The sequence below is a fragment of the Lissotriton helveticus genome, chromosome 8 (genome assembly GCF_964261635.1).
Source record: "Lissotriton helveticus chromosome 8, aLisHel1.1, whole genome shotgun sequence".
Classification (NCBI taxonomy): domain Eukaryota; kingdom Metazoa; phylum Chordata; class Amphibia; order Caudata; family Salamandridae; genus Lissotriton; species Lissotriton helveticus.
This window is the reverse complement of record NC_136069.1, coordinates 845,028,261-845,053,043: the sequence shown is the minus strand read 5'-3', so window position 1 is coordinate 845,053,043 and position 24,783 is coordinate 845,028,261. Positions and strand designations below refer to the sequence as shown.

Sequence of the window (24,783 nt, the reverse complement as noted above, 5' to 3'; positions counted from 1 at the left end):
AGAAATTCGCTATTTTTAAGTGATTTCTTAAAATTCCTTATTTGCGATTAGCAAATTGCTAATCGCAAATAAGGAATAATTTCCCATTCATTTCTATGGGCCAGGAGGCCCATAGGAATGAATGTGAAATTATTCTCAATTTGCGATTCGCAATTTGCTAATCGCAAATTGAGAATAATTTCAAGGGTTCAGGGGTGTCTCAAGGACACCCTGCTGCACCCCTGAAAACGACATGTGTGCGCATATGGCGCACATACATGCCCTAAGGGCATGTATGAGCGTTACATGGCACCATTACAAATTGCATAAAGTGCATTTGTAAAAAAAATCGCAAATTGCCACCAACTACAAGTTGGTGGTAATTTGCGATTTCTTAGCCAAAATTCGCTAAAATGAAATGTTTCATGCATAGCATTTAAGAAATCGCAATTTGCGATTTCTTAAATGCTTGCGCAATGTTAATGTATCGCAAAATTTGCGATTCCTTAATATTGCTATCTTTTTGCATGATACATCTCATTTACCGTTTTTCTTGTCGCAAACGCTGCTATTTTGCGAATCGCAGTGTTTGCGACAAGAAAAAAGCTTGATACATCTACCCCTACGTCTCCTCCAGTAACACATCCGACATGACAGCCAATATGTCATTATTACACGGCACACCTCTTTCTGTTTCTGACTGCTGCACCCAGATTATTTGCAACACTGAAACATTCAGCGGACTGGGTGACGCCTGGAGAAAAATTAAAGCGGCTTAAGCCTTTTCCTCTCAATAAAGGAACTATGTAACGTTGTCGCAGTGAGCAAAAGTGGTCGCAAAACATCATAAAATGCGTTGTGTCCTGGAGGGAAAAGCTGTCACAACTAAGTACAGGGGCCCAATTCCTCCACCTCGTCTCACCGCTGTGGTATGGCAAGTAACCAATGTAATAGGTTAAATCTAAACCTTGTTAGGAGGAAGCGATCGTAGGGTGTTATGGTCATCACTAATTAGGACTCTACTGAAGGACGTTTTTAATAAACATGGACGCTCTAACAGTGGGTTTAGTGAGCTCTCTTGCTTCAATCTCAATAGACTTAATTGTCAAGAAATGTTTCCTTGCCCAAATCAGATCTCTCGTAACGAGCCCAATAGAGGATGCAAACAATTTGTGGCGGCACAGTTTCCCCGCTAAGGTCTTAATATGGTGGAGCCAGGGAATACTATTTGCCCTCTTCAAGAACACAACAGGCAGTCTTTAGCTATTGTCTGGTTCAACTCCAGATCTGGATTAATCCAGGTCCTAATCCAATGCAACAATGAAGATAAAGCCACCAGACCAGAAATGTACCACATACCCATCTCCTCATGAACAACATAGGAGGATACAGAATGAGGGACACATAACCCACTTCTCAGACATTTGTTCGCCACTATTTGCAGGTCCATCAGATCCTTATAGCCACAAATGTCACTCCCAAAGCAAGCAACGGAAAAGTATTTCACCTTGTTGACTTTCAGGAGGGCGGCACTGGTTTAGACCCTAATCTGTTAGCAAAGTCAAGAACTGCAACTGCAGCTCTAGACATAGCATTTCTTTCCGCTTTTCTTAGCGGGACCCATGAACCCCTCTCGTCGAACAGAACGCCCAATAAGAAAAGGCAGACACCCTGATTATTACAGCACCAGCCCCATACTGACTTCTTGTTTTTTAGGCCCATTACCATTCTGTGGGATTTTGCAAAGTTGGTACTCAAATTCAGAGAGTTCAGAAATTCTATGAAAGTGTTTAGCAGACGCTGGAGAACTACTGCTGCCCTGGCAAGTAGCACTGCGTCATCTGCATAAAAGAGCACAGGAATTTGCTGGGAGCCCACCCAGGGGATATCTTTAAGATGGTGTGTATAATTTAAGCCCCAAGTTATTAATATTTAAGGTAAATAGAAGTGGGGCGAGTGTTTAATTTGAGCCTGTAGTTTCCGGAGCTCAGCACCAGCACTTAATACCAACACTTTTCATGAGCAACTGTTAAGGATTTTCCCAGAATCACAGGATGATTAGTTAATGCCATACACATACCTGGTTCCACAGCTCCAAAGTTGCTAGCTCTGGCCATTACGCTATATCCTCTACCCACTTTCATGGTTATTAGTTGGTTCTGTGTTAGGCTGTGCTAAACGGAGAAATGGGAAGGTGCAAGCTGCCTCCTGACGAGAGCCCCAGCATTAACTTTTTTGAAAAATTAACCACTGAGTGGAGCCAATATACAGCCCTGTCTAACAACCCCCTCTGTACCTTTATAGGTGAAGAGAGACTCCTTGTCTGGTAATGTCTCACAGCAGCAGAAATGTCTGCATAGATCTCATGTAAATAGTTAACTATATTACAATCCACACCCAGGTTGATTAACAGAAGCCACAACATTGACCTATTCACTTGATCAAAAGCGGATGTTCAGTCCATAAAGGCCAAGTGTGGTTAGCCTCTCTTAGCTATAGTGTATTTCCTAATAATCAACTGCAAGTTACAGCACTGATCGATGGTGCTTTTCCCTGACCTAAACCCACACTGTAAGTTGGAAATTACATTTTGTTGCTCTAACCAGTCGGTCAGTCTGGCTAAGATTACTCTCCCAGTACCTTAACTACTGATTCAATAAGGGAAATAGGCCTGTATCACCGTGGATCTGCTCTACCTTCTTTCTTGAATATTGGTATGATAATAGAACTTGACCAGGAAAATGTAAACGCCTGTCTTGCAAGCAGCGTCACAAAAATGCGTGAAGAGTGTATTACAGTCCTTTCCTAGTTGTGTCAGAAAGCAATTGTGTCACTGTATTGCATGATGGTTAATGGTATGTACCCTTGTCTTGGTGGCGACAAAGGCCAGTGTGGGGGCTGGACCTATGTCAGAAACATACAAGTTAAATAACATAGGTGTAAATACGCCCCACTACTTTAGACCTCTGGTGAGGACGGCAGTGCCACCATCGTTTTCTATAGCACATGGGTCCAGTCAACCATTTCACATACATATTGTTCATCTAATTGCCTTTACTGGCTGAGATTCAGGTGTCTTTTATCAGCTCTTTGGCATAATACTTGTTTGAAGTACAGGGATTCCATACCTGAGATTTGAAAATTACAATATACAACTAGATGAATCTATATAAAGGCCATAAAAACTGGTTGCAATTTGTGACAAGTATTTTTGCTGCCATTATTGAATTTTGCTCAGCAACCTATGTACTTGGAGATGCTTTAATAATTCTGAAATTGGACTGGGTTGCAAACTGACCTTTATTAATATTCATTAGGTAGGTCACAAATTGTGACTCACATCAATTGGATACAATCACAGGGATGGTGGCCTCCAATGTCAGCATACTGCAATGTCTCTGACTGTATCTAAATAAATCAATAAACATTTTATAAAGCAGGGTAATTTCCTGGTAAAGAAACAGGGCTGCTTAAAAAAAAAGTTTCTTTTTCCTACAGTTTCTTGGAGAGTTGGAGGGTCATTTGGACTGTTGCCTAATCTCCAAGCAACCTTTTCCATAGTTCAGTAATCTGGACCGCTGACTGCTCGTCAAGAAACCTTTTCCATAATTCACAAAGGGGAATAAGTCCATACGGGTGCCCTTCTCTTTTGCTAATTTGTAATTTAGCGGTCATAAACTTCAATGGTTTGTAACCAGAATTACAGTTGCAAATCATTGATACATATTGGATGAAATCACAATTTAGAAGGCACTCTAAAAACACACCCCTTCCAAATTGCGATTATCTCTTGAGTGATTCAGAAAAGGATTTCCAAATCAGTGTATGGGTTTAGTACATTAGAGAAAGGGTTTTAGTGTTAGCACACCCACTGATTTACCCGATTCGCAGGGTAGGCAAACACTAAAACCCTTTGTACATCTGGCGCTTGCTCTCATCACATACATTTTTTTAGTGTTACCTTGTGCTATTGGTAACAAGAGTGCAGCTGGTGATGGAGTAGGTACATTTTGTAATATTTATATTTGCGGCAATTTTGGCATGTGTGTGCTTTGTTGTTATGCACATATTGGACCTTAGGAGGGGTTTGCTTTGGAATGCCTAGATTACTTGCTTGTAACTTTCACTGGTCCCTGTTCTACTTTTCCACAAGCCAGTGTGTGTGCTGAATCCTGCTCCTCATAGGATCTGTTGAACTTCAGTCTTTTGGTGGCTTATTTATTCTCTGGCAAACTCTAGAAATGCCAGCTCTTTTGATGGCTCCAAGACTTGGTGGGTGGCACTAGCATCTTTAGAACACCAGGAATACTCTTCATAGGCAGGATCTAACTTTTAATTATGGACTCTGATGTGTAGTTTAAAGACTACAATCCATTACTGTTAAATAATCTGCAGTATGAAGTATGAAGACTGTACCGATGTTGCAGTCGCTAAAGGAATGCCAAGAGTTCCTCTCCTTTGCTGGTCAGTATTTTTTAGTCCTTTTGAATTTCAAACGCTGAGATTCTGGCTGAGCCTTCAAAAACTGAACATTTGTAAGGTTCACCAGAGTGATAATGAAATATACACTGTGACTGCGGCTACTTATTTAGGGCCAGAAGAGATATATGAAAGGGCCCTCAGGGTCAGGGGATTTAACCAATTGCAAAGTAGGTGTGGATAGTAGTATAATACATTTTCTACTTCTCTGGTTGATGAGTCTTGCTTTCAGCAAGGTAATGGTCGGAACTGCCATCCCATAGCAAGGGAGGGCTTAGTTTCACTTGGCATAAGCACCTAGAGAGAAACAAGGAGTGAGGTAGAAAATGAAAGACTTGCTCCTTCAGCAGTCTCACCAAGACAGGCCTCAATCAGCACACCGGATGGACACTGAGATCTAGCAGCCACGGAATACTCCCCGAGCAGGCCTGTAAGTGTAGATATGGCCCTCAAAGGGAGCATTCTGATTATGTGGCTAGTACCCAACCTTCTACTCCAGGTGTTAATTATAATAGTTATATTGTGCTTTAGCACTTTGATGAAGTTAGGCGCTGTACATAACAAGTGTTGCTATTACCCAATTTAATGGTAATCAAAAGAATGGAAGGAGTTACTATTACCACATTTGATGGCACTCAAAGGTACTTGTAACATGCTGTTTGAACAATCATTGTATACCTCAATTGTGATTATTAACCTCAATTAGCCATATTTTCTGTAATCTTGAGTGTATATGCAAGAAATTTATATGGCTAGAATATTTAAGAAAGGGATGGTCTGTGCAGTAAAGATAATGCCAGCTGATCGATAGATGACAAGAGGTGAGATAACGGCAGTCATTAAAATGCTACATCTACAGGCCTAAGAATGAAGAATTTGAAAGTTGGATGTGCTTTTTCAGTCGACTAATGCATTTACTGCAGTCATCTTAGAGCTTATAGCCTAGGGTTCAAGCCCCAGATAATCCACTCAGTTTTGTATTGTTTCAAGGTTGATAAAATGAGTTGGGTAGCAAAAACTGTTATTAGTGTCAGGATACTACATGGGGTGAAAGTGTGCTTTCCAAATACAATATATAGTAACCAAAATTGCATTAGATTTTGCAATTGCACCTACTGATGACATAGTGTGTCTTGGATTTGGCCCTCTTTGCCAGGTCATAGCTAAACCTTTTGCCTTTACCCCTTCTATTTTTGCTGAATTCATTTTTGTTGGTCTTAGGGCTCTTTGTACGTTACTACTGCTAACCAGTGCTACAGTGTGTGTATTCAATCTCTAAAACATGGTAAAATGACCTTACATCTGATTGGCATATTTTATTTATTCATAAGTCCCTAGTAAAGTGGTTTATCATATACCCAGTGTCTATAAAGTAAATGCTGCTAGTTGGCATGCGGGACCTATTATGCTACTCACTAAAGTGGCCCCTTAAAACATGTCCCAGGTCTGCCATTGCACCAAGAATGTAGTTTTAATCTGCCAATTTGACTTTGCAAAATAAATTCCTTGCCAAGCCTTAAACTCCCTTTTATATTACATATAAGTCACTCCTAAGGTAGGCCCTAGGTAGCCCAAAGGGCGGGATGCAATGACACAGACACATAGGTGCATCTCAGGTGAGCTTATCAGCTCATTGGCTCAAGGAAGCCTTTAAAACACAAGAGGGGAGGGAACACACTGCCTCTCATCCCAGCACAGTTCACCCCAATGCAGTATGCTTACTTCAAAGTTGCTGTAGAGTTTCACCAAAGGAGGTTCAGGTAGTTCTGTTATCTCTAGACTTATATTAACTTATATTTAACCCTTCATCAGTAGAGAGCAGAAGCAGTAGAGAGCAGAGGAAAGTCATCTGGGGTTGCTAAAATGCTGCCCAAGTTTTCACAGGTAACAATACCACTCCACAGACACACAGGTGCATCCCAGTTGAACTTGTTAGCTCATGGACTCAAGAATGTTCACCTCACCACCAAATTGGGCTGTTGCTCTATACTGATGAAGGAATTAATTTAGAAACATGTCTAGAGTTACACAGCACAAGCTTCACCAACAGGGGTGAAAAATTAGAGACTACTAGTAAAGTAAGTGTTATCATTCACTGCATCTACCATGATGTATTGGGGTACACTGATGCTGGGATTTGAGGCAATGTGCTCCTACCCTCCTTCTGTTTGAAAAGACTCCATTGAGCTGCTGAGTTCATGAGCTTGTGTTGATGCACTTGCACCCAGTAAGTGGTACAGAGACCTGAGAAGATTTTGGGCAGCATTTCCAGAACCCCTAAATAGACCTTTAGCTCTCTGCTGATGAAGGAATGAATCCAGAAACAAGTGTCTAGCATTACACAGTACACGCCGCATCAATAAGGATGAAATATTAAAGAATACTACTACTGAAATAAGACTTATAAGCACTGCATTTACCATGATGTTTTGGGTCAAATTGAGTGATGGGATTTGAGGCAGTATGCTCCCACCCGCCTTCAGTAGTTAGCTGTTGGACTTTCTTTATCCTTCTCAGACAGCCACACAATAGAATTGTGCCTGGATAGGCCATCACCGGCAGGATGAGGGGGGTTCAGCTGAGCAAAGCCCCACTTGCCAATCAATACGCTGTGCTCTGTCTAGACATAAAGGACTTGTCAACCCTGCATTAAATAATACAGCCAGCCTGGAGAAAGGACAGGGGAAGCAGGCAACCTCAAACACTTCAAAGGAAATTCCCTAAAAACTTCTCCATCTTCAAAGAAAGCACCAGGTATAAAAATAGGACCCTCAACCCACTCTTCAGTTCTCTTTTCTGGCCTGCAAAAGGGCTTTCAGAGAACTTCATGATGTTGTGGCTTGCTGTGTACTTGAGGATTGCTTGACTGCACTTGGACGGACAGTTCTGCTTCCTGTAGCCTGTCTCGAAACTTCAGAGTCCTGCCTTGCTGCTTGAGCCCTGTTCCAATGCTTGAACCCACAACTACGAGAGTGCCTGCAAATGATTTGATTTGATTTGATTTATCAACTTGTAAAGCGCACGAATGCCCGTGGGCGTCTTGGTGCTATGATAGATCCTCCTATCTCAAGAACGGTTGGCTGGCCGCCTAATAAAAGCCTCAGGTGAGAAAAGGCTCCAACGATCTTAAACACAGCCTGAGTGAGTCCTAACCCGCCAAGTGGTGCCTCCCCAGGCCTGGGCCCTTGATAGAGGTGCTAAAGGTGCCCAGATAGCCAAAATCCAGAACTTGGGGCTTTGGACATTTTTTACTAAAAACTGCTCTGAGAACTGAGAGGACACCAGGACCAGCCTGCTTGTCTATTAGCACAAGTGCCTCACCAGTCAGCCTGCCTTTGCAGCTGCTTCCATTATAGTCTTCCCTACAACAATAAATGCTGTTCAGCTGTCCTTCACAGAAGAGATATCCAGCCTTGTGGAACCCTTGTTGGCTAAGCCTCCATCCTTGACAAGACAAAATCCGAAAGTGGAAATCTTCACTGCAACTTCGTCCAGCGGCTCCTCGATGACAGCTCCTTCTTGAACACAGCCTGCAGCCTTGCCCCACTGAACTTCTATCTTCTCAGAGATTTTCTTCCTGAAAGTTCGACAAAGTCTGAAGGTAAGCGCTGGCTTACACTCACAATCAACCGCAGTTGGACATATTTTCCAACTTTGACCCGGACCAGATGTCCGTGGTTGGTGCTTTGATCTTTTAGGCATTAGTTTTAAAAAAGTCATGACCCCGGTTGTACTGATAGGATTATTATTGTTTTGCAGGCAAATAATTTATCAAAATATACTATATTATTCTAAATTGGTGTGGGATATTTCTTGTGTTGGGTTTTCACTCTGTTACTGTTGGTGTGCTGCATAAATACTTTAAACATTGCCTCTAATTTAAGCCTGACTGCTTTTGTGCCAAGCTACCTCAGGGTTAAGCATGGGTTAATTTACTTCCTTTAATGATTCAATCTGACAGGAATTGCTACTGTTGCTTAAGCAGGGTTAACACTCCATTCAATCAACCACTCAATTTCTCACAGTGTGACTCCATCATGACCAACCTTTCACCCTCTATTGAATAAAACCCTACCTCTACTACTGTCGGGTGCAGGGGCCAGCAGACAGCATCAGGGTTCACCTCTTGTTAAGGTCAGAGTCCCTGAGCTATGCTTCTCTCATCAAATGTCTGTCTCTCTTTGAAATCTATGTCTCAGTCTTGTGAACAGTGTGTTAAGATTGGAGCACATGCACAGGTAGTGTGAGGATCTAGGGGTACGTAGACTCAGTGTGAGGAGGATGGGGTACATGAACGGTGTGGGGAGTTTTGAACACCGATGATGTGTAAACTTTGGAGCACATAGACAGGAAGTGTGAGGTGCTTACACATCTGAAGAAGTACAAGGATCTCAGGACAGTGTGTGAGCAGTGTGATGCACATGAGCAATGTGAGTAGAATGCACCACTTGGACAGTGTGTGGAGCTTAAAGCACATGAGCAGGTAGCATGTGGAACTTGCATAAATGGACAACATGTTAGGCACAGAGACAGAGTGGGACCATTGACAATGAGATGTTTGTTTCAGCTTTGTACAGCTAATATATCACATGCCCAAAACACTAAGGAAACAAAGAAGCAAAGCTCGTACAGGGTGTCCAGTTCACTGTGCCCACTACGTTGAAAGTACACTGCGAAAGTACACTGCTGCTTGCATGTGTAGCCTTTCACCCTAGAAACGGAGGATACAAATCTGTCATTGCTTACTTGTCAAGTAGACTATGACAAAGATAGAGAGAGAGAAAGGCCCTCTCTAGTTTCAAAGGGCCAAAATGCTTGGAGGTTTACGCACCAAGAACTTTGAGTCTAGTACGCCAACCGACATCTCCAAACACACCCATGAGGTGACCTGCTTGCCTTTCATTGCATTCCCATCCGTGGCCTAGATAACCACATGAGCAGAAAGCACCCTATGAGCTTCGGGTGCTTGGTAAAGCACGGCACTGTTGCGAGCCCGCACTGGCAGCAATGTATATTGCAGGCCCTGGCTGAAGCATTAGCTTCCCATTAAGATCCCATTACTAGATCCACAGCGCTATGCTGTGTCACTTGTTATGCCCTACACATCAATAGCTGTGAAGTCACGATCATTTATGTTCTCGTTCTTCTCATCCCGAACAAGGCCTGTTAAATTGTCTGTTTGAGTCACTGGCCGGAAGTGATGTTCTTAGTATCCTTGTGATGACACATGCCCATGATGCTGGTCTTCAATTTACTGAAACCCCCAACCCATTTGGATAGGCGCGCGAGGCCACAGTCTCATGGCCATGGGAGGGGAACTGTTAATTGCACACAGTTGGCTTCATCATTAGACATAATGCAGTCAGGGGACAGTGTGATATAGTGGCCTGTATCAAAAACCTTGGAAATTGGAGAGAGCACAATCCCCAGCTTTGGCATGGAAGGCATCCAAAAACAGGAAAAGTCATTATTATAGACACAAAATGATAGGTGCTAAATAACCTGTCCTAGACAGGTTATTTAGCACCATCATTTTGTGTCTATAATAATAACAGAGTTTCTATTGATGAATAATAGAGAGAGAGACACAACCCAGACTCCTCCCCCATGGGTTTACTCTTTAGGTTTTATGATACATCCAAAAAGTGAAAGCTCTTGAAGTAAAACTATGTGTGTGGGTCTTAATTATAACGAGTAAGGATGCATGCAACTTGATGATAAATATATATATTTTATATATATATATCTTCAAGGTACGTAGAGATAGAGCTGAGAATAGTAAACCTATACTTCCCCACATCCACTTACCTTTCGATATTTTGGGCGCAATATTAAGGTATCAAGTTATTCCCTACTATTCCAGACTACAACCAAACCACAGTGTAACCCTCAACAAGTATGCCACCTTCCAGGTAATTTAGGGGGCGAAGCTGAACACAGGCTTGCTGGGAAGCGCGAGCCTCTGTCCCCCCACTCTGTCCATGACCCTGAAAGGAGTAACTGTACTAATGTGACGGTCAAGACTTACTTAGTTGAAAAAAGACTGCCTTCCCTTCTGCCATGCGGCAAGGATCCTCCTCATTGGGTACCAAGCCCTAATCAACCACCGGGCAACTCTTTGCGTAGTTCTACGAGTCACAACAACATAGCACACTTTTCTCCATCTTCATTTACCGAAAAATTATGAACATCATGGGAACATGTAATACTTGTGATAGGCAGATACGTCTAACTCATGGCATGCTATACCTACATGCGTTCCAATGGGTGTTCCAGTAGGTCTGTCTGCCTTCCGCTGTGTTGTTCTCTCGCAGCCACTGAAGTAAGGGCTCAAAGTATTCAAGAAGAGGTGCTGCATTCATCTTCGTCTCTCCTGTGATGCTCTGTAAAGCCTTAGTCCAGGGTTGTGATTTTCCAAGCTCAAGCATGCTTCTGCGGACGAAAAAAAACCTGATTTAAAATTAAAGGCACAGCCGTCTAAACGTGATTTAGGCATTAACGTGATTTACTGGTCACCAAGGGGTTGCAGGTGTGATCCCTGGTTTGTCTCTTGCAACCCCTGGCACTGCCTTTGCGACCCCTGACCTCAGAGGTGGCAAAATCCTTGCCGGGAACAGAGGGGGTGACTGCACACTACTTATTTTCTGTTAATTTGTCATTATACTAATAGTGAATAATGTGTGTAAATGTGAGCATGTATTTCTATGTGAGTGTGTGTCCATGTGTAAGCATGTACGTGTGAGTGAAAGTTAGGCAGAGTCAGTGATAGTCAGTGAGAATTTGTGAGACTGAGAGTCAGAGTGGGTGACAATGGGTGAGATTAAGAGCAGCTACAAGAATGAATGAATGTAAGAGTGTTAGAGAGTGTGAGTGAGTCTGTCATTGACACACATACTGCAGGTAATTCTTATCTTACAGAAACACCCATGGCAAAATACTGGTGCTGGTATACTTGAGGCAATTTTAATCATGAGAGATACCTGTGACAAAATACTGGGGCTGGCAATAATCCTTGGCATAATGGGTACCATTTGCAAGATACTGGTACTGGGAGACTAAAGGTAATTATTGCATATGGGAAAATGCTGACGTGCTTGAGGAGCACCCAAGACAAAATGCTGGTATTAGCACATAAGAGGTCATTCCTGGCACAAAGGAGGGCAGCCTGGCATATGGGAGTTGGCAACCATGGCAAAAGTCTGACCCAGGCATACAGAGGTAATTTGAGAAATAATTGTCACCTATGGCATATTTACAGCATAAATGGAAACAATCTGGCACTGGCATATTGGAAGCACCCATGGTATTTGGGGCCCCATGACAAAAAGCAGACCCTGGCACAATAGATGTAAGTTTTGGCATATGAGAGCACCCATAGAAGATAGTGCAAAAATGGGTTCAACACCCTGGGAGTGCCAGATTTCAATGGCTTTTCACACACTGAAAGGAGTTGGATATTTTCGTATGAAGTCACTTCCTATGATGTCAGTAAGGTCAAAAGGTATGTGATGCCACTTCTACTACCCCAGGCATTTTGGTAAAGTGACGTTCATGGCTTTAAGACTTTATTTATTGAGATTAAAAGCACAGCAGGGCATTGTTGGACGGGTGAAGGCATCAGCGCCCGTGTCCACGACAGAACCAAGCAGGGTAGAATGGGAGAAAACACAATACCCATGTTATCATGAAACACTTCTACATTTTCTGTGAATTCTCTGGCTTAAAGTAGTGTGTGACGTGATTTTTTATTTTTTGCTCAAACGCCATTTTAAAAATGTTACACATATGTAAGCTTCAGATGGGCAAGCCAGTTTGAAAATGATTCAAAACTAAGCCACAAGGGTTCGAATTGATTCAAATATTTTGAGTTGTTTGGAACATTCAAATGCTAATTTGACTGTTTGTGATGGCTCGACCTGTTGATTTGAATGAATTAAAAACTCTGTGGTTGTAGAGAATCCTGGGATAGTGGGCATTAACGATGTGGTGCATTAGGAACAGCCTCTTCCTGTTTAGAATTCCTAAAATAATCACTGAAGCCTAGCAGGACTTGTGAGATCATCGAGGTTCCCTGTGGCCATGTCCATCAAATCATCTATCCTAAACAGATTTTAGGGGGGTTCCCCGGCTTTGGCCCCTGTTTAGGATAGTTGACATATTCACGAACATACTTCTTGCAGCTTGCACCCCAGAGACTCAGCTACTCAGCGCATTTGTATGACACAATGGGACGCCTATTGATAAGGCTCAGCTATCTGCTGTATGGATTTCCTTTGGGCACAACTTGGGGAGGGTGGTGGAGAGTTTTGGGAGCTTAGATTGGGAAAATACGAGAAAGGGAGGATTGGCTTGAATAACCGCACTGTACATGATGTCACAAATGTGCTAGTTGTTTGGTGATGCTATGAAACTCAATAGATTGTTTTTTGTTTTTTTATCTATCCTAATAGGTTTTTTTTGTACAAAGGCATTTTTCACCAGTGCAATTGCTTTCATTAAAAAAATCATGCTTGGAACTTTAACTTTAGAATCACCTGCTATACGATTGCTACCTGTTTCTTTTAAGTTAATGTGTTTGACCTTGAAACTTCCCCGTCATAAAATATCATAAATAGGTGTTAACAATGGAAAATAAAATGTTGTACTTCATCCCGAAAAGGTTAGAACTAATTGATAGGACAATGTGTCTTTCCAATAAAACATGTATGGGCTTGATTCTCAACCTGCACTTTGTAGTACTTTTTAGGTCTCGGACCGTTGCACTGCGTAGCAGTGAGCGGAGTCCGAAGATTTTATGTTTTTGAGTTAGGGGGGCTTGAATCCGCCTCTCTCCTCCATTGGCTGGCTTCCTAAACGGAGGCCAGCCATTGGAGGAGAGGGGCATCACTCCATTAAAGCCCCATCTCTTTCGGATTCGGGGGCGTGTTTTTGGCGTTCTTTCGACCTGTGACGTCATCCATCACTCAGAATGCCAAAAACACGCCCCCGAATCCGAAATATTCGGAACTTTGCGGCTGCCATTTTGCAGCTCGTTTGTATGCCACGTCCTCTCCCCTGTCCTTTTGTCCTCTTCTTGAGGGACCCTCTCTACCTCAGCCGCATTCTCCCCACTCATCGGCACCCCACTCTGTGCGAGATGTCGCCCTCTCTCCTTCTTGCTTCCCTCCCCTGGTACAACACTCCTCCCTCCCTGCCACATTCTTGTAAGGGTAACGCAGAGTGCCCGGGAGGAGGGAGGGAGGAAGCCCGGCACTCCTCCTCCGCCTCTGGCTTCCTCCTACCCTGCCTGTCGCCTGGTGCCCGGGGACTTGTGTTCAGCGCCCACCGGCACCTCTAGCCGCCTTGGACCCACGGGTGAGGCCGTGACCGGGAGCCCGCGCCATGGGCGGATGTCCAGGGGCCGCCGCCGTCCCGGTGATGGTGAGTACTGGTCTGTACTGGCCTCGTTATTTTATTTCCACATACTGACGTCTACTCTGTTGTGAGACGTGTTGAACATGGTGGGTAGACAGTAGTAAAGGGAGATTGAGAGGAAAATGTCTCAGGTGTGCTGATTCGGGTACTCTGGGTCGGTGACTTAAGTACTCCTCGGTGGTTTTATGTTAGTGGTTAGTACTGGTGATGGGTGCTGGGTGACCGTGTACTAGGCGAGTGCTACAGCTACACATGACGTGTTCGCCAACAAATCTTGTTACGCTGGTGTTAGTGATTCCATACTTTCAGTGGTAAAGGCGAAACTACAGGTCCCAGAATGCACCTATTTAGACTACAAAGCGTGACTCTAGCCCCCCATTTCCTCGAGGAAGGAATGAATCTTAATATAGGATGAATCCACGGGACAGTGGGAGAACAGATGCAAGGCATTTCCAGTGGGTGACTGTGTGCGGTGAGTAACTACCACTGCTCGGGTGCCACACGTTTCCGGACACATGAAGGTGACTTTCAACCCGTTCTGGATTTCCCTCGCAGGTTTGTATTTATTTATAGCGCTTAAAGTGAAAGTGAAAGTATAAAATACTTCGCCAGGCTTAAACACAACGCCGACTGAAAGCCAGGCGCATGCCACGGGACATTTAAGTTATGCTATCCGGTGAGTTTTGTGCAGAGTAACCACCCCTTTGTTGGTGTGTGTTTGCTGTGCAAACACTGAACAGTCCCGGGGGGCAGTGCGCGCGGGTACCTGTGCCTGACAGTGTTTTATGACAGGGCATACAATACTTGTGTCTATAACGAAGTCCAGCTGCTGTTAACGCTGTCGTTCTCTTGACTGTCTCACCCCATGCCAAGCTGACTTCTTAAAACTCCTCTCAGCAGGATTTGACATCACCATATAAAAGTACAGGTGCTCCCCATACCCCAGTACCTGTGCGCACCTTTAAATGAACCAAGTGCTGCTCCCTAGCACCTGCCCCTTGAACGCCCTGCAAAGTCGGCTGTGCTGACGTCATCTGTTCTCGGGGTGTCATTTACAGGTGCTACGTAATATTATCCATGGTTCTCCTGATGCCTGTAACAGCAGGACCAACCTGTGCTGTAAATCTGACATATACATTGAGGGGTTAAAGGGTCGCCCCAGAAAGGGGGTGGGGCAGGGTCGGACTGGCCAGTTGGGCAATTAATCAGGCAGTGCCCGAGGGGCTGCTCTCGCACTTCATTGAGTGGGCTGGTGGGGGAGCCCCCATTCAATTGCTTAACTTCTTTAACCCAGGTGTGAAGTTCCCCAGCCAATAACTCGGTGTTACAGAAGAACTGCGCCCGGCACCTTTTGGAGGTAAGCATTCTAAAAATGTCTGCAAATAAATAATGGCATACCTGTAAGACTAACTCCCTCTTAAATTGATTAGAAATTTCTGTTTGTGTGTGTGTGTGTGTGTGTGTGTGTGTGTGTGTGTGTGTGCGCGCGCGTGCGTGTGTGTCTGTGAGTGAGAGAGAATATGAGCATGTCTTTAATGCATTTTTTCCACTATGAAATCTTTTCGATGATTACCGCAGTTTATTCCCAGCCACTGTAGAATTAGTGATGTCACAAGCGTGGAAAGGCCCTTTGTGATTAGCAGCCTGGCAAAGGGCCTTCTGAAACTGGAACTGATAAATGGTCCTGGTGTAGTATCTGCAAAGAGAACAAGAATACCAAGTACATGTTACTGAAATGGTTTTCAGATTGTCGCTACATTGCATTTAAAATGTATTAATGTAAATACATCACAAAGTATTGCAACAAATATTGCATTTTCAACAATGTAAACTGCATCACAAATAGCTGGCCGAAAATTACTAGAATGTCAAGCTAGATTGGACACTACTGTGTGAACATGCATATTTATTTTTTTCAAGCGGGCAGACGTTACCAGGGCTAAAATGGCTGACAGGCCAGATAAAGAAATGTGAATAGTGTATCTAAAGTGCTGCCTTGTGACTGTTGCAGATGTATGACCCTACAGATGTCCTTCACTGTTCATGGCTTCCTACCAAAAGCATTTCTTCTTACACTAATCACCAGCATATTATATTTCTGGGCTCAATTTTGGTGGTCATCCTCAGTCCGTATACCAACATCTTCATCTTGGTGGGCTTGAAACTGTTTTTTTCATGGCTGGAATTGGTAGCTTCCACTTTAAATAATTATACAGCAGTGCTTAATTTGTAACAAAAAATAAGTGCCAGGGCTCTCATCAGGAGGCCACTGCAGCTTGCATCACACACTGTTCCTGCCATTCTGCCAATTAAAGTAACAACCGACCTACTAACCATCACACTCCTACAAGTGTGAAAATTCTGACTAATACAGGCCCCCAAAGCTATTAGAATGGCTTGTGTAGCAGGAAATAGTCATTTTAATGTATATTGAATATATAATTAAAAGTTGTTGTTGTCAATCACCTCTAAATTAGCCAGACAGAGCCACCTTGTGACAGACTGTCACAAGCGCCGTGTTGACAATTAAGTGCCGGTGTCAAGCACTGGATACCACTGGCTCAAATTAAGCACTGCTATACAGGGTCCAAATCACAAAGGTATTTGCTTCTATGCACTTAGCTTTGTGAGAACATTGATTACCTAGTAAAAATCATGTTTTATGTAAGTAAAATGCAAGTTTAAATCTTAAATGGATTTGCTCATACATAGTAGCACAAAAATAGTGTAATATTGCATGAGAATACATTTGCTGTCTAGTGTACATTGTGGGATTTTCAGGGCGGGGATTCTCCTGTGTAAATTGGTAAACACCATTACAGATTTGTTCTTGTGAAGGACAGGTGTAAAACCATAGCCATGATGGCAATGAGGATGAAACCTCCCCAAAATTGGTGGGGGTTAATTGGGATGTGTTTCTTCATGAGGGAAAATATTTCCCGTATGACAAAAAAAAATGTATTGCACGCAATGGTGGCACATTTGGGTATGTGCAAATGTACATCAGCTACATTAAAATACATGAAAACACCTATGAAAGGGAGTAATCTAGAATTCATAAAATAATTATATTACTACGAAACTGCAACTGTCACTAGTGGAAATACTTATGGAATCATTGGGGGTTCCACAAACCTGGGAAACTGACTCTAAGGGGCCGATTTCAATCTGGATCGGAAGGGCACCGAACGCGATCCGGCCGGAAAAACTACGAGCTGGACGCGTGTTTTCCGCCTGACTCGTACAGCTGTACGACCGAGCAAGTACTATGCGAGCTACATGAAAATCACCGACCGAGTCGTTTCTGGGTCCGAACCGCTCCGTGTGGAAAAGTCAGCCCATAACGCACCTGATGCCCAGGCTGCTGGCGTAGGACGCCTCTTAGTTCCCATCTTGAACAATTACCAAATAAAGAGACGGGCGCTGGGAGCAGGAAAACAAGAATAGAGTTTTATTTCTCATGAGGAGAGCCTGTCATTTCGGACACCCGCATAGTGTCTTCAGGAGGTGCTCTCTCTTTCCCACCCACCACACCACACCCACACCACACCACACCACCGTTTCTCTGAGGCTTCGTCTTTTATACACATGTTTATGATGCACAAACATTCCTTATTACAATAAAGACGCTTTGAAGTAGGAAAAGGCATGCTTGGAATCCCAGCTTCAGGCCTATTCCCATACCAGTCGCTCAGATGTCATCCTCCCCTCCTGAATGTAACAAAAGATTGTGATCTCTCAGCCGGACATTCCTACAGGACACGAGGGCAGGAGGGGATGATCAGATCAAAGGTTAGGCAGGCGATAAGATCGGGCACTTCGGCTGGTGTATCACGGTTTTGTTATGCTGGGCAGGGAAAAAGGGGGGTGTACATCCACGAGGCTTGGTCTTAGGACTTGGGACCGGGTCGAAAGGCCAAGTGCAGCTGGGGGGGGGGGGGCGGGGGGGGCTCGTCAACTGAGGGGAAGGGTGTTCTTGGGAGGAAATGGGGGGGTGTGGGTCAAGCAGGAGTGTTACTTCTAGAGCAGGGTCACGCAGAGGGAGAGGGTCTTATGGCCGATGCATGAGCAGTGGGCGCAGGGAGGGGTGCCGGGGGTTTAACAAACGGGCAGAGAGGCCATGGAGCCTAAAAATGGCTGTCGTGTACGTGTGTGCATGGGTCTATGCTGGCGGGATAACACAGTCAGTGTTTCGCGATATCCGTTCTGCTTACAACAAGGGGTACAGTGAACACAAATGAACGCCGCTTATGTGCATATACATTGCCATTTTCAACAGTCGCCGCTTTTTTTACATAAGCTGGTTCATTTCTATACAGTCGATACGATTGGCGGAATGCGGTACATATGTTTTTACATTTGTTGGGTTATTCATACAAGTCTAGAGATCGGCATAATACCTAATCGGGGTCAATCAAGAAAAAGGTTCCAACACATTATGGAATCAGGTTCCAACTTTCTCTCCGGTGACATCAACATACAGTAAAAAGTGCTCTGATACCTTCGGGTCTTGTCAGTGCTATAAGAGACTTTTGGAAAACTAAATACATGAGTGACCGATGAAACATTTTTGAAAGCAATACAAAAATGGCCGAGGGAGGAATTCAGTTCGATACAAGCAATTAGTCAAGGGGTGTGTAGAAAGTTCAGGAAGGGGGGGGGTCTTCGTCACAATGTCTTTTCAACACAGTCCGTCTTCTTTCGTTGGCGCTGTTGAGCACCGGCGGTGGAGCTATAGGTCCAGCTCGGATTCATCCTTACGCGTTGCAGGGTGCGATCAGTCCTCTGCTGTTAGATCACAGTCGTGTTTCCTAACTGATCTTCTTAGGGGTGCCTCATGCTGGGCACCTGCGTGTCTTTCTTCTTCCGTGGCAAAACCTTATTCTATCTAAATGTTGCTTTTCTTTTCTGAGTCAAAAGTTATGCGAAAAGGGTGATGTTTGTTGAACAATCGAGGGAAGAGAGGGCGGAGTGGGATCAGATCTTTGAACACACCAAGGGACCAAAGGAGCAAAGGATGACGAGCAGGCAGGCCCATCAGTCGGGCTCAAAAGGGACGGGGACTTCAGGCACGAGTGGGTCAGCAAATCGAGGGCTTCAAGGCAGCCCTTCATTCCTTCATCTGCCGAGTTTGAGAGTGGCGCCTCGTCCCGCGTCTCGTTGCTCTGCGACTCCACCTTTGGTCGAGGTCACACGTGCTTCATGATCTGTGGCCAGGCTGTGCATCACGTCCAGCTCCTCTCCTCCGGTGATTGTATCTTTGAATGGGTACAAAACAAGTTTTAGAAAAACTGGCAGGAGAAGACATTTATACATCTCAATTCCGTCCCCAATCCTAAGTAGGTGGGGGATAGGTTCATCGATCACAGTCAGAAGTCATCACTTATGGAGTATGTAGGAGGGCATTTCCACTGAATTCGTAAGCCTATTTGGCGTTCATTCGTGACGTACGTGGAGAGAAATCGGACTCCTATCAACAGTGTATTATATCAAACTCGAATTCGAGTCCTTAGGTAGAGACTCGCCCTTTTTCTTTTTAACCCAAGTACTGACAATCTTACATTTCCCTTCGGGGTCGGCTAACTCTTGCAAGCCGGGGGGTTATCATCATGAGAGGGGGGCAGACGTTAAACATGCTTTTCTTGGGGAGTGACGGTTAATCAAGGTCATCAATTACGCTTCGGTGATAGCTGATATGGAGCTGGGGTCAATCGGGAGAAGCGAGGACGCTTTGGGCAGGGAGCTGGGGTCAATCGGGAGAAGCGAGGACGCTTTGGACATCCGCACTTAAGTGCAGAGGGGTGAGGCAATCTGGGCACTGTGAATTGCATTTCTAACGAACTGAAAAACAGAAGACCATTGTTGTTATAGTCCCCCTATAAAAAGGCCAGATTAGGGGACATCAGTCGTCTTACCTGTCCTTTCTTTCATTACCAACTCGGGTTCTATCGTTTTGCAGAAAGGAGAGGTAGTAATATGGTAAGTTACAATCGTTTTAGTTCTTGACAATTTTGCCGAACACCTTTGTGTTCGAAGAGACCCAATTAGGTGTGTGCCGGTGGGGCACAACGTTACCACACAAGGGAGGAGGGAACAGGGGGACCCTCAGAGAGAGAGAGAGAGTCGCCCGCACTCTAAACGAACCATTTGGTACACGTATGACATGGAGAGAGAAAGAGAGAGAGAGAGAGACGTGTACAATAATGGGCCATTCAGTGCGCACACAACACAGAACAGCAGGGGTCAAGTAATACGGAAACACAGGCAGAGGGACGACGTAGATCCATACATTACGGACACACAAACTCAGGCGGGGGAGACAGTACATGTATTATTTACAAAAATCCAAGACAAAACATAGAACAGTGACTGGTATTATATACAAAAATCCAAGACAAAACATAGAACAGTTATTGGCCATAATGATCTCTTCCTGTATGCTGCGCATCCTTAGCATCCTAGGCTCTTTTTACCTTTTTCTTCTCCTTTATCGTCGGCTGCCTTTACTGGTGGTTTTGGTTGCATACACTTATATGCCTTTGGCAATTGGTCAAGAACTAACCTGGTCGGGCTAATGTGTTTCCAGGCTAAGGCAACAGTGGGTGTCAGTTGGGAGAACAATGGGGTAGCTTTGAGTTTCATGTCTATGAGGGTGCGAAAAGGAGGTAGTAGATTTTAAACACTGGCAACATTCCTAGTCCTCCAAGCGGAGGGTACTTGGGTAAACCTCACCTCAGGATATTCCTTAAACTTTCCCTATTTAGTTAAATGTAGGATGCTTATCCACTAGTGCACATCATTTTTGGTTGTATTATTCGGGGTGCCAAGCGAAGTCATATTTTGTGTTTTCCGCTTCAGGCTGTCCTCCAAGCGCTAAGTTCAGGGCATTGTTCGCTCATCGTGTGTAGGCACCATAATCGAACGCCCTTTTCCCATCTCTTCGTCCGCTAGATCACCATTTTTTCGTACTTTAATCGTCGTTCCGATGTGACCTGCAGAAAGAGGGAAAAAGAAGGGGGGCGGGGGCAGCATTTAAAAAACACATTAGCGCGCATAAACTCGAAAAGGCTTTTACTTACCGCATACTCGGCCTATCTCCACGGAATGCAGTCCCTGCCAACTCGGCATTTAAGCCCAGGTGGACCTTTTAGTGTGGGAGAGATGATTATCGGAAGCCTGTGGATAGCATAGGTCGCCCAAGTGTGGTATTACGGATCGCGTGCAGGGGGGTTGTCAGAACAAAGGGCAGTTGGTGCAAAGTGGGGGGGAGGCGAGCTCCTGCTCTCCTTTGAGGAAAAGGGATAACCTACAGTGGTACGGGGTCGTTGTCGTTCGTACTAGGGGGGTCAGGTGGCACTCCTTCGGGGCGACTTAGGGGCGTTTTAAAACAACTTTCCCGATACAGGTAGCATATAAAGTATAGGCTAAATACCAGGATCTTTAGCGGTTGTTTTAGGCTGTACAAAAATGCAAACCACATACAACAAAAACCTGGACCGTTCAATTTTGCAATATTTCTGCGTACTATACTTTTCAACCCTTAACTAGTTGAGCTGAGCCATTCCACCTGTAATTTAGTTATATCGGAAATAGTGGTCATTTATTCGAAACTTACCAATTTACGCGTGACAACTACGTTTGCTTTTTCCAAAAAATCTTTCATAAGAATGTCGGTGCACAAATACGGGCCTACAACCCCGTGGGCCGGCCACGGAGCAGGCTGGAATTGTACATGTGGGGATACTTATTAGTGGAAAACCTAACGGCGTCGGTGGTCGTTGATTTCATAATAAAAAGTGCGACAAGTGCAATAAAATCATATCGAAACTTCAGTGTGAGCGAGTATCATAAGTGTTGAAATTCGATCTTTCAATAATCATGATGCGCCAAAACTTAACAACAATTCATTGTCCGAATGTTCAATCAGTACCCATCTCATGTCAATTCATTGTCCGAACACATAATCAGTACCCATCCCATATCAATTCATTGTCTGAACTGACAGTACACATCCCGTATAAATTCATTGTCCGAACTGGCAGTACACATCCCATATCAATTCATTGTCCGAACATATAATCAGTACACATCCTATATCAATCCATGTGTTTAAAAAAAACTGCATATATATCTCATGACACCAAGGCTGAGCAATCGGGGTACAACAAGGAGTTGAAAGTTTCATTTGTACCGGCGCCATTTTGGGTGCAGCCAGGCAGATCCAGGCATAGTCAAAATCTCCACCAACTCGTGGTTGGCCCAGAGCCTCTTTCGGCAGTCCAAAAGTTCCGTTAAAGGGCAACAGAAAGGATCGGTGGTATGAACCATCAGTCAAAGGGGGAGGGAGGCAACAATTTTTTCTGCCGGGTCATACTGGGTTTTCACCGGAACTGATCCGAACTGTAGTCTGCAGGATTTTAGTCATTCAAACTGAGGCTGGCGCCAGCATGGGAGCGCCGACGTCTCGCGGCTACATTTTCATTGTTCCGCAGGCAATCATGGCAGCCATTCCCCATCGGGGGTGTCCGCGGGGGTCGGGGGCCCCCGTGGCTCTTATAGAATCTTCAAAGTCGAGGAGACACTTCTGATTGGGACTCATTTCTTGATTAACAAGCAGCCGGGCCATCTCTTCACGCCGGGCCCGCTCCAGCACGGTCGATCGCCATTTTACGAGTGGGCGAACCCTTGTCGGGTGAGTGGAGCGTTGGGGGTGCCACTGGGGGCCTCCACCTGGGGAGGTGGGAGAGGCTCGTTCGTGCCGCCTCTCCCTCCCAGCGCACCCCACGCCGTTTTTCTCGGCGTTAATATTCATGATGGTCGGACCAGGCGATGAGAGGGGGGGGGGGTCGGAGGCATAGGCAAGACATTCCCCCCCCCCCCCGGTGGCCTGCAGGGCGCCGCTTCAGGGCCGAACGGGGAGCTTCTACCAAGCCGTGGCTGGACCAGGAGATACGAGGGGGGGGGGTCGGTGGCATGGGCAAGACATCCCCCTGTGTTGTCGCAGCCATTATTGAAGAAAGAAGAGGGGACGCCCGGATCCCGTCGGCCTCGGCTCCTCTTCTGGCCCACCTTACGCGACGACCTCCGGCCGACGGCTGGCAGCAGGACCCGCCCTGCACGTGCCGAAGATCTCGTCTTCCGGATGGGCGTAGCCGCGAACCTGTTGCACTTCGGGAGTTTCCAGAATGGGGGTAGGCATCTGTTGACTTGTATCTGTCTCATGTTACCGTTATTGGGGCGTGGCAGGCGGTGGGACAGACATGTTTGGAGCAGCGAGGGGTGGCGAAGCCTAGTTGCCTCGTGGCTGCCGTGATGTCAACCTTGGCTTCTTTCACTATTTTCATGTTTCTTATTACGGGCTTATTTCTAACGTTTCTTATTTCTAGCGAAATCATGTGTTTTATCGTGAGCTATTTCTAACGTTTTCCTTATTTGTAGCGAAATGAAAAACTCATCAGTGGCCTACTGATTTTGCTTTCTTATTTCTTTCTTCCCTTTTTTTCCCTAGCGTGTTTCATGCTAAAGTTTCTGTTAACAGGATACGGTGATCACTTCGTCATTGTTGCATATGTCCTTTTTATTAGGGGTGCCCTCTGGTCGAGCCAGTTGACCTACCTCTAATAAATGGTCCGGGTGGAACTAGTTTACCAATCAGTGGGGAGTAGATAGGCCCGAGAGATTACAACGGGGGACAAAGGTCCGCCTTACCTACCCTTCACTACTTGCAAAGATTAGACAGAATATTTCTTTTCTACGTTATTTGCAAACAGAGGATACCTCAAAAGAACTATTCCTTGAACAATAAATGTCCAGACAATCAATCAATCAGTGGGGAGAAAAACAGGCATGACGGATTACAACGGGGACAAAAATCTGCATTACCTATCCTTCACTATCTGCAAAGAGGGCAGAATATTTCTATTCTTCCCTGTTTGTAGACAGGGAATATCTCAAAGAGCAATAATCGATAAAAATCGATAACAAACAATCAGTGGGGAGAAAGATAGGCATGACGGATTACAATGGGGGACAAACGTCTGCATTACCTATCCTTAACTATTTGCAAAGAGAGAGGAACGTTCCTATTCATCGCTGTTTGCAAATAGAATATGTCTCAAAGAGAACCAATACTTCAAGTACAATCAATCAATCAATCAGATGGATAAAGCCATCCTACCAATCGGACGTAAAGATGTCCTACTTAACCTTACCCGGACCGGACCGTGTGGGCAATTCTTCGCCTTCCCTTTACCAGCGCCCAATCGTTCTCTTTCTCCATGTTTTTACCGCAGCATTCCTGTGGGATTCCAGTCAGGACAGTAGGTCACTTGAGAGAGGTCCGTTCGGAATCGGTGAAGTTCATTCAATCGGCAGCCGGATGAGGGCCCTCTCAAGGCAGGTATACTCCAATCGTTTAGATGTTCACCCCATCGTCTGGACCTCTCTTACCGGACCTTATGTCGCTGATGGACCCTGCGTTGGGACGCCAATTGTGGAAAAGTCAGCCCATAACGCACCTGATGCCCAGGCTGCTGGCGCAGGACGCCTCTTAGTTCCCATCTTGAGCAATTACCAAATAAAGAGACGGGCGCTGGAAGCAGGAAAACAAGAATAGAGTTTTATTTCTCATGAGGAGAGCCTGTCATTTCGGACACCCGCATAGTGTCTTCAGGAGGTGCTCTCTCTTTCCTACCCACCACACCACACCCACACCACACCACACCACCGTTTCTCTGAGGCTTCATCTTTTATACACATGTTTATGATGCACAAACATTCCTTATTACAATAAAGACGCTTTGAAGTAGGAAAAGGCATGCTTGGAATCCCAGCTTCAGGCCTATTCCCATACCAGTCGCTCAGATGTCATCCTCCCCTCCTGAATGTAACAAAAGATTGTGATCTCTCAGC

General features: G+C 44.9%; 1 protein-coding gene across 1 annotated transcript in view; it reads right to left on the bottom strand.

Moving 5' to 3' along the window:
• The window catches only part of ACE2 (angiotensin converting enzyme 2), a 637,108-nt gene that overhangs the window by 187,629 nt on the left and 424,696 nt on the right, over positions 1–24,783 (bottom strand). The window contains exons 12-13 of the mRNA XM_078657651.1: positions 15,446–15,568; positions 10,712–10,890 (exon numbers count right to left, since the gene is read on the bottom strand). Of these exons, the coding sequence (XP_078513777.1) occupies positions 10,712–10,890; positions 15,446–15,568 (302 nt within the window). The remainder of the gene's footprint in view (positions 1–10,711; positions 10,891–15,445; positions 15,569–24,783) is intronic.